The sequence below is a fragment of the Cuculus canorus genome, chromosome 1, assembly GCF_017976375.1.
Source record: "Cuculus canorus isolate bCucCan1 chromosome 1, bCucCan1.pri, whole genome shotgun sequence".
NCBI classification, from domain to species: Eukaryota; Metazoa; Chordata; class Aves; order Cuculiformes; family Cuculidae; genus Cuculus; species Cuculus canorus.
In genome coordinates this window covers 15,630,576-15,644,935 of record NC_071401.1, presented here as the reverse complement: position 1 = coordinate 15,644,935, position 14,360 = coordinate 15,630,576, and the positions used below count along the sequence as shown (strand labels likewise).

At 42.5% G+C, this 14,360-nt stretch overlaps 1 protein-coding gene across 7 annotated transcripts in view; it reads right to left on the bottom strand.

The window, feature by feature from the left end:
* Positions 1-14,360, bottom strand: part of FAM168A (family with sequence similarity 168 member A) — a 221,546-nt gene that overhangs the window by 19,379 nt on the left and 187,807 nt on the right. For all 7 annotated transcript variants that reach the window (XR_008449071.1, XM_054061975.1, XM_054061965.1 and 4 more), the window contains one exon: positions 8,514-8,594. Coding sequence is in view for 6 of the 7 variants with exons in the window: in XM_054061975.1 (XP_053917950.1) it covers positions 8,514-8,594 (81 nt within the window). In the remaining variant the exon portion in view is untranslated. The remainder of the gene's footprint in view (positions 1-8,513; positions 8,595-14,360) is intronic.

Sequence of the window (14,360 nt, the reverse complement as noted above, 5' to 3'; positions counted from 1 at the left end):
ACGCTGCACTCCTGAACATCACACTGGAGAGCTAATTCCCAGCACTGAGACAGAAACACTCTTCCACTTACACTTTTATTCAAATTCAGATTCATTTTTGCCTCTGGATTTCACAAAGGTTTTAATCTCCAAGACTGATGAGACAATTTATTTAGATGTTATATGAATCCTTCCTCAGTGGTTTTTCCTTTCAACATCAGACCTATGAAAAAATCAAGGTAATTTGGGTCTGAGATGGCTGTGAGCTTGCAGTTTATGGCTATGCATGTTCTTTACACTAAATCATGGATCCTCAGAGAATCCATCACTTAAAACTACACAAAAGGTGAACCGAGGAGGCTTCTAGGGACATTAATATCTCATGGTCCCTTGCAAGAGCTACAATTCACAGAGGTTACAATCCAGCCATGACTTTCTAATACCATTTAAGGTCGATCTTCTACCAGTGCCTTCTGGCTTTTATTCATTATCTGTTGGGACCCCTGGCAAACCTAGTGGTGAGAACTGGGCAAGCAATTTGAATTGAGCGCAGATCTCTGCAGTGCTGGGTCTGGCCTGTCTCCCTGCAAGGTCCTCTAGCCACTGTGGCTACGTTCAGGACATATTTTAAGGAAAAAGAGAAAAATACGAACTAGACATGCCTAAAGAAAATTCTGCCAATTAACTGAAATACCATGAATATAGAATCACAATGAAAGGATGAGTCAGATGATACAGTATATATGGTATATTTATTTTTTGCTTCCCTCCACCAACCTTATTTGTGATGGACGTGGCCTTGAGCCTTACAGAAAGTTTGCAATAAGCTTAATTCCCCAGGCAGTCCCATTAGTGTGTGCTTGAGTGTCTCAAAGTGGTGGCATTTGTTCCTAGAAACCATTGCAAGGTTCTACAGGATAGTCACCCTACCAGACCCCAAAATACCCACTTTGGGGGACCCACTTATGTGACTAAATACTCGGTGGGTGCTTACAGAGGTTCAGAGCACTTAAATGGAGAAAGAACATGCTTTCCCTCTTCAGAGCAATGTTTCCTCCGGGGAGGACCCCGAAGCAGGAATGGAGGATAGGAGCCTCCATCCTGTCCCACAACATCCCCACAGAGACCCCTAATTTCTGAGCCTGATTTTAGAAATATCTGTTGTTCTCTGTAAGGGCAATGAAGTAATGGATGCATAGCATTATTCTCCCCTGCATTATTAATAAATGCAGCCAAAGCATAACCCAGCCTCCATGCAAAAAGTGTGTGCCCTACTTTCAGGAAAATAAAAAGCCATGCTTTAATGAAGGAAGTTAAAACTAAACAACCATCTCAGGAAGACAGAATGCCTAGGAGGGAACATGAACCAAGCTTAATGAAGATAGACTTTTTTATTTTTCTTAAATTGGCATGCCTCGTGTCTTTGCAGCAGAGTGATTTAGGTGCTCATTTTTATACACTTGAAAATAAATTTTTTAAATAACACTGTCCTAAATAAGCATCAGAGTTTGCAATTCCAGTGTTTCGCAGTGATCTTGTAGCCCGCCTTGTCCCTCTCCCTCTAACAAATATGGAAAAACGCAACCAGAAAGTCACAAAAGGCAGAAACTTGCGTTGTTTCAAGGAATAGAGATGGAAAGAAATTTACTGCCTTGCTCGATGCAGGGCTTCTTTGGCTGAGCTTTGCAAGTGATCCAGTGGTCAGCTGTTATCTATGCCTTGGGAAAGGTTGGCTTGAAATAAAAAGGGGAAGAATTTATCATCCTTTTGGTGCTCAAACACTAGAAAATATTCACCAGATACCTGTCAGTGAGAGGAGCAGGAAACAAGATTGGTTCCAGTTACCACTTTCCTTTCCTCATCAAGTACGATAGCAGATGGCACATAAGTGGCAGGTATTTGAAAACTAGACTTTCAAAATTAACCACCACTGCTGGTTCACTTGAGGTGAACAACACCGGATGCAGAAGCAGAGAGCATTCTTCATCTTTGCTAAGATTTTGCATGGAAGTCAAGGAAAACTCAGGAGGTTTGGAGCAAGAGACACCTAACCATAGAGAGCTTGTTTGAGGAACACCTTTAGAGTGGACCAGAAAGGGAGATCAAGTTGGTACAGAACAGTTCCTTTCAAGACTGACAGCTTGCTCCCCGTTACATCCCACAAATTCAGAAGAAACAAGCAAAGGATGCACTTCTCATCCTTTTCAACCTCTATTCCGAGTAGTATTAAGGGGCATGTATACCTGATCTATCTACATAAGGAGAATCAGATAGTGAAGCAGATGAAACTTTCGTTTGCGACTGCTTTTTTAATGAACCCAAAGAATTTCTGCCAGCATGTACCACCACTCCCTCCCAACCTCAGGAGGTTGGAAACAGAAACACCTTGTCAGTGGATGTGTTTGAGAGCAGCAATTCTGCTGGGAACATACAACATCGCATTCTGCAGTGAGTTAGCTAAAGGCTCAGCATCTAAAATTCCTTAAAAATACACTTAGAATTAGTTTGCTGTACCAGAAACAGAGTTTTTAAAAATAAGCTGATCCTCTCTGAATTCAAGCGTGTTTGATGGATGGCATGAACCCCAGCAGCAAGTTCTTTGTGGTGGCGCTATTTCCAGCCTCCTGTATGACTACAGCTGATTCAATTTGAGTAAACGCTTTCCATATCAATACAGATGACTGGTTTTAACTCAGCCACTGAACCACAGTATTACTTTAACTCAATTCCATTTCACAGAATCATTTAGGTTGGAAAATATCTTTAAGATCATCAAGTCCAACCATAAGATTGAGTCCAATTGTAACACAGTTGAAGACATTTGCCCGCTCTGTCACATGTACCTACTGACAGAATATTTTATGGAGCTTATTTTGCATTAGTTGCCTCTCAAAAACTCTTATTTTTCCCTCTTTAACTCTATTTGCTACAGAGAAGTGACCACTGACAGTGAGTGGAATGCTGGGAGGTCCTGAGTGGCGGACCCTGTGCCTGCTTCCTGGAGTTGTGGCATCTTGCCTGCAGCAAAACTGGGATCTTAGAAAACACAATTCAAGAAAAACTGGCAGGGAGTTGCCAAGTAGCTTGAAAAAGCCTCTAAATTTAAGAAAGGTTTGAGCCAGGATTGCCTCTGTAGCCTTTGCTCTGCCTCTAAAGATAATGTTGATAGATGCTGTCCTCACTCACGGCATCACACAGGGTTTTTTTCTCCACTAACTGGCACTTGTGCATCCTTGGCTGCTGAGCCGCTGGTCTGAACATGGCAGAGTCAACGAATGCATCTTTCCTCCTGGCTGCACACGAACAAGCTGAAGGCTCTGAACCATGCCTCCTACAAGATAAATCTCCAAACAGTGAGGAAAAAAACCCTGCCGTGATATTAAATTGCATTGATTTCAAGAGCCGCATGATGGAGGTTTCTGCACAAAAGGAGTTGAGTTGAGGAGCACCAATTTTAATCTTCACCATTTCCTTGCTAATTTAGTGCTTAGCTGTGTTGTGTTACACACTGGAAGATTTTTGTTCTCAATGCAAAATGACCTGTCAGCTTTCTGGACGTTAGGAGATTTCTAATGTGGAAATTATTAAAAGCATTTTTTAAGAATTATAAACAGAGAAATGAAATTTAAATGTCAAGACAGCTGCAAAGGCTTTCTTACTTGAGCCTTAAGCTGCCTAACAAAAAGATCTGGCGAAGGGGGACAAAAATGATCAGAGGACTTTTTTTTTTTTAGAGAAAGCAAGTCAGTAAAGATTAGGATTGCACTTCAGAAGGGAGCGTTGGGGGAGTGAACAAAAGGCTGGCTGGCACAAAGAAGACTGACCAGGGCTTTCGTTTCCCCTTTCACATAATGCAAATCTAAAGCAACAGACAATTATTTGCACTGCTTTAAAATTATCTGCAGAACTGCTTGCTGCAAAGTATTGTAGCAATAAAACATAGCAAGAATCAATGCATGGGGGAGGCTGAGCATCTTTAATGAAAGAGAGGACACCCACAGACACAGCCACCAGGACAAAGGTAGGGGAAAAACAAAGTCTTTGTGGTTTTGTGCTTATAAAAGCTGCTGACTAACAAGGTTTGGGGCAGATTATTCCATAACAATCATGAGCAAACTTCTGAAGGAAAATTTGGCCATTTTCAGGGAGAAGAGACCAGGGCAGATAGACAATCCAGACCTCATTGACTCCTCTCTGCTGCGTGAAGGGCACAGGCTGTAGATACCCCTGCAGGAACAGTGGGGCTCGAGAAGGGGTACTCACTGCCTGCCTGTGCAAACCCCAATTACCAGGGTTACCCTTGCATTTCCTTGTTCTCTCCTGGTCCTCTTGACTGTTTCTTCACCATCTGGGTTGGGGCATCCACTTCTTTCTTGTTTTTGTTGTGGACGCAAGCAACTTCTTTGCTCCAGAGAAGGAGGCCCATTGCAGGACCTATGCTTTTACATGCCAGGTGGGTCCCAATTCTCAATCTACTCCTACTATCCTAACCTATGCCAAAAAAAAGTGATTCTATAAAACATCATCCTAGAGGTGTCCTTCTCTGAGGGTATCTTGACTATATCAGTTACTGGAGAGAGCATCTACAAAGCCTTCTTGGCTTCCTGTTCCTCATGAACATGAAGAACACCCCAGGCAGGACTGATCTCAAGCTCTCCTGGCAGGACAGACAGGCAGGCATGGGGAGTCCATCTCCTAAGATAGGCTAAATGTCTCTCTGGGGAGGTCTCTCATTCTCTCCACTGAATACAGAGAGGCCTGGGCTAGAAGGCTTAGAGACCTGAGGTCTATACCACTAAAGGGAACCAAATCTTCCCTAAATAAATTCCCTAAAAATTGCTGGAGCTGTTTAAAATATTTGAAAATTACCTTTTTTTTTTTTTATTCTTTTTAATTTGGAAAATTAAACTGAGCTAAAATAAAACCCTTCCAGAGGAATGTGCAGATTTCATCAAGATTTTGAAAAGTATTTTGTTTGGATATCAATGCAGCATTTCTGGAGGTTATTTCAATTTGTTTTCTAATAGGAACTCCAGCCTCCCAAGGGCTTCCCAAAAATTCCTCATCCCACAGTGATTTGGTGGCCCTTCTCACTTGGGTGTCCCCATGGCCATCTCCCCACTGAGTGGCAGAGCTCCCGTAAGGCACAGGCAATCACTGGGGACAAGAGATGTTTTATAACGTCCAGGCCAATACGGAGGAACACAGCTGTATTTACATCCCTGGCTGAGCAGAGAGGACATTGCCAGCCTCTGGCAGGACAAACCACTAATAAATTTATGGGTTTTTTTTTTAATGCTGTGCAGTTCTTTCAATTTTACTCTTTCAGTGTTATATCCTTCAGGGGAATTTTACGGTGGCCAGCACACATCTAGGGGAACAAAACTTGTTTCATATTACGTTAAGATTATTAGTGGGAAGAAATAAAGCTAAAGACCCTACCAGAAGCACATAAAACCAAACAAAACACAACAGATCCCTCACAGAGTCATCTGCAGTAAACAGCTTTATTTAATAACCTTGCAAAATAACAGCATATTTAAACTGTGATGTGGAGAAGACAGCACCAAAAGTTTTGGCAATGAAACCCTCATTCCTGCTTCATCAGCCTTGGAAAGTTCCCGAGCCTGGGATCCACTGATTTTATGACAACCAGGAGACTAAAAACTTGGCAATTCAAAGGAGAAAGGGTTTAGCAAGACTGCCACAAAGTCCAGCTTTGTATTCATTATGCAAGCATCTATTTCATTCTGATGACTACTGAACACTTAGTTGAAAAGACAGCTTTATTCAGAAGTTTTAAAATCCTGCAGCTCTTCTGAGGTGAAGCATTCAGAATAAACATCTCGGCCAATGAAAAAGCCATGAAGTCAAAATGAAGAGCGAGATATTATTTTTCACTTCCAATGTGTTCCTGGAAATGAGTGAGTAAGAGATTTTTTCGGGCCGTTTTCATAAAAACCATGAAAAAAGGCACAGTCCTGATTTCAGAAATGCTTTTCCAATCACAGTTCAGACACTGCCAATTGTTGCATTTGACCTATGTGACTGTATCCATGTAAGAAAACACTCTGATAACACGATATAGCCTAAAAATGCCACAACTAATATATAATGTTCTGATCACAGAATGGTCTGAGTTGGAAGGGACCTTCAAAGATCACGTAGTCCAACCCGCCTGCCGTGGGCAGGGACACTTTCCACTACATCAGGGTTGCTCAAAGCCTCAGCCAACCTGACCCTGAACACTTTCCAATGATGTGGTATCCACAACTTCTCTAGGCAACAAGATATCAAGGTTGCCATTAAATAAGTGCTTTCCTTATCTTATACTTCATTTCACTTAATTCACTCTGGATAAGAGTTACATTTAGAAACCGGTACTTAGCCCTTGGGTTTCTATCACCCTTTGTCATGCCAAGAGGATCTCATCCCCCAGGTAATTTTGCTCCAAGCAGAGCTAACCATGCTTTAAAAACTCAAGGTCATTTGGTCCTTCCAAAGGTTTGGTTTCAGTAAAATACTTAAATGTAGGATTGACTTCAGTTAAATTATTTCCTGTGTAGGGGCCTAACATAAGTCTTTAGCTAAAAAAAAAAAAAATACTTCTATAAAGGTTTCAAGTTTGGGGTTGAAAGCATAAAAAAAGCAAGTGATTGATTCAGCAGAGCAACTCAAATATTTCTCATTAAGCACAGAACCTCATTAGTCCATGCTGTGGTGAAGGCAACTCCTTGTGGACAAGGTGGTAATCACTCCATGACTCCTGCTTCACAGTAACTTCTCTGACTTAGAAACAGTGGAAGACCCCCTTCTTCTGGAATAAGAAGTATCCTTGTTGGAAGGTATTTGACAGCAGCTCCCATAATTAACTTGCTTTGCAGCTCCTGGCTATAAGCAATTCCCCTGCCTCCCCACCTCATGTAGATGAGGTGTTCAACCTCAAAGTAATTGGCAGGGCATGACTGGTTTGTATTCATGCCACCCACGTCCTTTGACGGTTTTCTCCTCTCCTCTTCAGACATGAGGGAAGGCCCCAGACCTGTGCGTTTCCTCCCCTGTCCACACCCTTCTCTGCATCCACAGAGCAACATAACCCAAGCCAAGGGGACATGTATGTGGTTTGGCCAAGCAACGACCAAGGAAAACAGATAGGAGGGGGGTACAATGAGATGGTGCTCAACAGCAGCAGGGGAAGGAGCTTGGCAATCTAGTCATGAGCTTCAGTCAAAAAAAAAGATCACGGCTAATGGAGGAATTCAAATGAGGAATGGCTTTGCGGTTGATGAGGGGAGAGGAGCAGCAGGGATAAGGGAGATGCTCGCTGGGAAAGGTGAGAGGTGAAGAGGACAGGCATCACTAAGCCCAAAAGAGCAATAAGGCTCTGGACAACCAAAATTGAACAGTTATTTCTTTTAAAAAAGACAATTGGCCTGGGCTGGATATGAGCAAGAGGGAGGCAAAGAGAGGGATGAAATGATTAAAGCAGTGGACTAGGAAAAGTATCTTTGTACCAGTTCTCTGGAAGGATGGAGGAGAAATTGCCAAGATCAGAAACGGCAGAAAGAGTAGGGCTGCAGGGAAAGGACTGAGCTATAGAGGACAAACACAGTCCCCATCAGCCCGGCTGGCAGAATGGTTCAGAGGGACTGCAATGGAGGATGCAAAAAATCATGTGGGTCGTGAAAAATGGAGACCTCCCTGAAAAATGAAGACGTTGTACCTGCAAGTAATGTTTCTCAGAGATAGATGGGGAGTAGTGGAGAAGGGAATGAAGGACAGAGCCTGGTCCAGTTTTCACGGAAAACTGGAAGGGGCAGATGACAAATATGTCCCAATGGACATGCTGCAGCAGAGGTAGAAAATGACTGGTCAAACTGGGAAAGTTAAAGAAAACCAAGATTTTACAGAGAGGAGCACAGCTCATGCTGTCAAAGATAACCAGCACATCAAGGCTAAGGTAGAAGAGTTCCTGAGTTTGGCCAGAAAAGCTTGCTGCCTCTTTGTAATAGCCATTCTAGGGAAGCGTGAAGGGCAGGAGCTGGAAAGAAGATATTAGGATAGCCCCAGAGTCCATGAGGGCCATGGGAAAGAGGGGGACAGTAAAGACATGACATGGGAGATCCAGACACAATTGCCAACATTTCTGCATCTATGACATGGAAGGAGGAGAGAAGGACAAGCAAGGGAAGGGAAAAGCAATCTTGGTGAGAGAGCATGCAGTGTTCAGAAAATATTCAAAGCCATCAGTGTGCAGGTATCACAGTGATGAGGACTGTAAAATTCCTGGGATTAGTATTAAGGTATAATTCATGGCTCAAAAGTACTTTGCAACATAGAGCAATATTCCCAATGGAGCTTGTGAAGTTAATGGTAGAGTTAGGAAGGTAAATGCTTAAAGCAGGCCCCTTCCCTGGAAAGTATCTGCTGACAAGTACACGGAAACTGTCGGGATTTGTACACTGAGCAGCAAAAGGTAAATCCACCTGCATGCTTCAACATGCCCAATCTCATCTCCACACACAGATTTTTACCTGGAGCGTAGCCAGGGCTGCTGGTTGGATACATGTTTGGGTTGTAGGCTGGAGCAGCAGTGGGATAGCCTGTCGGATAACCTGCAATGAGAAAAAAAGAGAAATTACACTTTTGTCAGCAGCAAGAGAAGACTTCATCCCTGGAAAGCAAAGAGGCCATCAGCACAGGTGAAAAGCAAAGCACAGATGTATTCTCAGTTGGCCAGAGCATAGGAAGGACTATGAATGTGCTCTATAGACTTATATGTGACATCGTTAATATTTCATCTTTATTCCTCTAGAAAATGACGATAACAAGAATACTGAATGCAAGAATGTTCAATGCATTCTGAAGAGAACTATTAAGAAAATGCATGCACTGAATGCGAAATTCAGCTACAAAAAAACACTGGCACAGCTAAATTTGAAAGATTTTCCTTGGGTCCTTGCACCCATTATAGCTTGATCATTGTAGCACTTTGCATTCTAACAGCAGAGCTCATCACCTAGCCTGAGTCCTCAGCAGTTCCATTAGCCAGAGCTTCTTGCTAAAGGGAAGGTAGGGATGGTGCATGAGAACATGCCAGCTCTTATATTCACTCATGGCTGCACAACTGCCATTCCTGGGAGGGAGCCAATTACCTGCCAGGCCACCTGGAAGGAACATGCATGGCAGCTCGCACCCTTTGAAGCTGTGTGAGGTTATAATGGGCACTTTAGAAAAGGTTGCAGAGTATCTTAAATTTCCATCATCTTCACTTGGATCGGTCACAGGGAGTTCAAGGTAAATCATCTGAGCAGTCAGCTATGTGGAAGCTTAGCAAGCTGGATAGGAAATCACCATAGACTGTGGACCCAAGTCACCTATGTGCACCCACATGCCATGGAGATGTCTTTTACCAATGTCTTAACTTCATTAAAAGTTCTTGTCCTCTATGAAGACCACAGACGACAACCTCTGCACCTCAGTTTGCTCCACTTTCCTTTTGCTTTTTGCCCTACTTCCATTTCTTGGAATTCTTCCCGACTGAAAATGGTAACACTTGAATAACTCCATTCCTTCTTACGTGCTCCTGCATAAATTCTTACAACAGACCAAACAGGACATGTTCGTCTTCCATTGCTGGCAGAAAGTTTGGCGTTGCTGTGCTTCTCCAGTATGGCCGTGCCCTGGTTTATCTGTTTTATCTCATTGGCCATTGTCCCAGAGCAAAGCCAACACAACAGCAGACAAAATGACCCTTGGAGAGTCTTTCCACGCCAAGCTCCACTGACGCTGTTTGCTGGTTGCCAGCAAAGGCTGGCAAGAGGTAATTAGCAGTCGATTCATGCACTCATCCTTTTTTTTGTTTATTAAATAAAAGCAAGTGTGAGTCTTTCCTCCCCCCTTCTGAGCAGCAAGACTAACACATCACAATCTCTCCCTCCCATGACCCAGAGCTCACCGCTCTTCGACTATTTGCAGATTTCTAAAACCTGGCATCCGGCACACAGCCGACTACTGCGGCAAAATTTTGAGGTTCATTTGAATAAACCTAATTCAACAATCATGACCACTGTACTGGAATAAATGACTGTATGTTCTACCCTCTCATTTTCATCAGTGATATATTTGGCTTCTAAATCAGGTTAATTAAAAATTGCTGTAGTTAATGTTGGATAAGCAGCAGTTTAACAGATTTATTTTTTTTTTTTAGGCTGCATAAAACTATGTTGTCCTCATACTCAGGAATATACACAGCCTTTCAGCAATCAAGAACCTCATTGGAAAGTTATTTGCAGATCCAGTGACTGCAAGCAGAACATTAATGATCTTATATCAGAAATATCCCTGCCTACTCTCCACTTCATTAGAAGATAACCGTTTCTTTTGGAGTACATTTATTGCTCCAGGGTCCTCCCACTGCGTGCTTGAGCTCAATGATCCTACTTTGTCTCCTGACCAACATAGCTAGAGGTGTTAAACCGACTCCAGCTCACTTCTGGACCACACAAAGCGTATTTTCCCTACAATTCTCTCAAGTGCACTTCTACACTGAGTTTTATCTCCTTGACATACGGTTCAGTAGCAGTTGGCTGTGTGTGTGCGCCATGGTGTTGGGAAGTCCCTTGCTCATCAGCTAAGGATGGGATCTAGATGACAGTCTCCTGGGGCACACAAAGGTTCTTCTGGTCTTTGCTGCTGGTTAATGCCCCGAATAAGTCCTGAACTGCTGCAGTAGTCCTTAGTAATAGTCCCTAATAATAGTTCCTAGCTAATAGTGCTTAAGTCAACTGCTATGACAAATGTAGTTCTGTGTGGCTACATGCAGCAAATGTTTCATCTATGCCCTGTATCACCAGAATTCACACACTACCGAATTCAACAAGAAAACTCTTCTCTTCTGCTCAGACCAAAACTGTCAAAATTAGGTTTATATGTAAAAAACAAGCCTGAAATAAATCAGATCATTTTCAGACCACAGGAAAACTGTGGCTTTGGGTAAGCTTTTACATCCAGCCCATTACTGAAAGACTTCACGGTTATTTCAAGCAGATGGGGACAATCATATATTTAGGTTTTCTTTCTCTTTTTTTAGGTTTAACTTCTGCTTGGTAGGACTGCATCTTGCTTACTGTGGTATCTTTTGTTCTGAGAGAAAGTTATGGCCATTTTAAGAATAATTTCATTTCAGATAAATACTGTTTCTATCAAGGAAGCTTTAATAGCTTCAGATACAAAAAGATGCAGTCGGCCCTGCTCTAGTCTATCTTCCACTCTGATCTCATAAACTTTGATAAGTGCTGACCTCCAGCAAGAAAACCTGTCCTTTCTATATAAGGGGAACTGGAGATGGGAAAGGTGCAGGGAAATTAATGTGGTTTGCTCCTGTTTTTGGACATACTAAAAGATAAGAAAGTAGCAGAACCTGGGGCAATTTGTGCCAGGGGAAACATGCTTGAAAATTCTCAGCGCACAAAACCCACTGGGTTTAAAATACATGAGACTTTTTATATCTATTGGGTTTTAAGCCATTAAGATTTATGTTTGTTGGCTCTTCTTCATCCCCCAAGTGACCGCAAACTTCCTCCAGAAAGCAAAAGCTGCAATCTCCGTAATGGTCTCCATGTCTCTTATACCCTGGGGTATAAGACAAAGCCTGGATCTAACGACTAGGGATGAGCTGAGGAGAGGTGACAGCACCAAAGCATTTGGCATCCTGCTGCGTATTTCCCCCTGGATACCCTAAGAGACCTCTTGTAAGTCCTTGGTCCTCCTGCTGACCCTGTTCCCCTCCTGCCATGTCGGTCTCACCTCTTCACCTTGAATCAAAAACAAAAGCAAGTGAGCCAAACCCATTTGTTTTATGTTAGGTGCTGCCAATCTTCATGGGCTTCCTGCTGGAGACATGAAAATATCAGGGACAAGAAGAAAATATCCTTTACTTTCTACTTGTAGAGATCTGCATGTGATGGAACCCTGTCTCTCCTGGGACTTGGGACCTTATTACAGCAATGATGCAGAAGGAAAGAAAATGAGATGAAAACATATTGAACGGAATTTATTAGATTCCTCGCAGAAGAAATCAAAAGTTGTTTTCTTGCTGTATTTTAATTTAATATCATCTCCACAATCAATAGGAGTAGGAAAGCCAGTGTTCATTTAATGTTCTCCCCAAGGAAAATATACAGCACTCCAGCTCCGAGAAGCACTAACTGAACTGCTTTAAAAATTATGATGCAATAACTGACTGTGCAAAGCAAAGAGCACACAGGGCTACATCAAGTAGGTATTTTAAAGCCGCCTTTAATTTTTCATGTATTTCTAAATGTTTCTATACCATTATTTCCAGCTCTGCTCACGCTTGTCCTCTTTGGTGCATTGCTGCTTTTGATTAATGGCTTTTAGGCTACGAGTCCCAGCTACCTGCTCTTTCTTTTTAACATGCATGGCTTTAGGAGATGCACTACTAAAGGAATTCATGAAATAATTTAGGAGAGTAGTATACAGAGCCTTCAAGTGTGTTTGTTTAGCTCAGGCTCTGTGATTACACTCAGAACGCTCATAATAAAGCAGTTAGCTTATATTTCCAGCTATATATATTTTACTGCTTACATCAAGCCAGATGTATGTGTAACCATATACACAAGCTCACCACAGACCTCTTCCGCATGAGACAAGAAATGGTTGGATGGGACATTCAAGAAAGCTCTTCCGATTCGGGCAGCCTTCTGGGATAGTTTATTCCTGGTCCCAAGGTACCGAGCTCCTGCGCAGCTGCTGTGGTTGTTCTGTACGTAAGTACAGCAAAAAAAGACTGGATTACTGAAGAGAAACGAGAGGGCAGGAGAGAAACCCAGAGATGTTATCAGGCAAAGGGCTGCCCTCGGAGAAAAGCCTAACAGTAGGATGAAGAGGAGTAAAGAACTGAATAGGCAGCAGATGGGGGGGAAGAGTTTACTTGGACTCGTTGAAGGATTAGATTTGTTCTTCTCTTCCCTATGCTTCAGCATTTGGCATTCAGGGCACTCATACCCAGCCCCCAGTGCAAACGAGCTCCAGCTCTTCCCTGCCGTGAGACACCAGAAAAAGACTTGTGACACCTTGGAGGCTGGTACCACCAGGCTTCAGAGGACCCTGCATGAGGAGCAAAGTGACATTAAAGCCCCATGGAAAAGGCACCTGCAGCAAGTTTTAGAGGGGAAGACCCAGTTCAAAGATTTCCTCCCTACTTGTCTGCTTCTTCTAAAGGAGATTTTAACATACCCTGCTCATCCTTGCCAGAAACGAGCAAACTGCATCCACAGAATCACAGAAGATTTTGGTTGGAAGGAGCCTTTGACAATAATCTAGTCCAACCCCCCTCTGCCATGGGCCGGGACTTCTTAACTGTATCACGTTGGTCACAGCCCTGTCCAACCTCAACTTGAACACTTCCAATGACCGGGTATTCACACTCTGTTTCAGCCTTCCACTAGTGACCGCATGAATGAATTGTCACTTACAACACTGATTTCCAAAATGTGCCATTTAATTCTTCAAGAATAGTTTCTGTTGGCCATTATCTGATTAGGACTTAAATTGCTACAAGCAGTCAAATTAATTTACAAGACAAAATATTCTTCATTCTTTTTCCTAGCAAGTCTTGAGCAGTGATACACTCGTAATAGCAGCTGTATCATAAGGATTTTTACAGGGACAGATAATAAAGTCCCTTATCTAACTGTAGAGCAAGGTATTAGAAAACTTTAACTCGCACCACCGCCACCAAGCACTCCAGCTCACTGTTGCTCAGACACTTGATGTACTATCTCAAGAGCTCATTAACTACCAACATTAATGGATTACAAACCCAGGCAGCCATGCAAAACTTTTCATGTTGTGTCATTCATTGCTTCAAGACCACTAAATTCAAGGAACCATTTTACTACTTCTCCATTTTAAAGCCCTAAAATACTGTAAGCTGGTTTGTTTCTGCTGAATGATAACTTTGTAGCTGCAACATGTCTAAGAACATTTTGTCTTTAAGATCCTCTCTTCAGGTCAGCCATATGAAGCCAAAGTAGTCTCATGTGCAAAATACTTTCAGGTTATGTTTTAAGCCCATTCACCATTTCTCATTCTTTGTTCCCTAGACTTCAGAAACTCTTCAAAAATAGTATTTATGAGTACCTTCTCAGGACAGACACATGAGAAACTTCACATCTTCAAATTTGTGCTACTGCAAATCCATTCTCTTTAGATTGATCAGGAATTTATTCTTGCGAAGAGTCACATTGTGTGACACAAACATGCAAATTCAGTACTTGAGGAATTACCCCAGCGCTGAGAAACTAGAGATCAGACATCATGTAGGCTTCCTGGAGCAGCTTCGTCAAAGCCTTCAC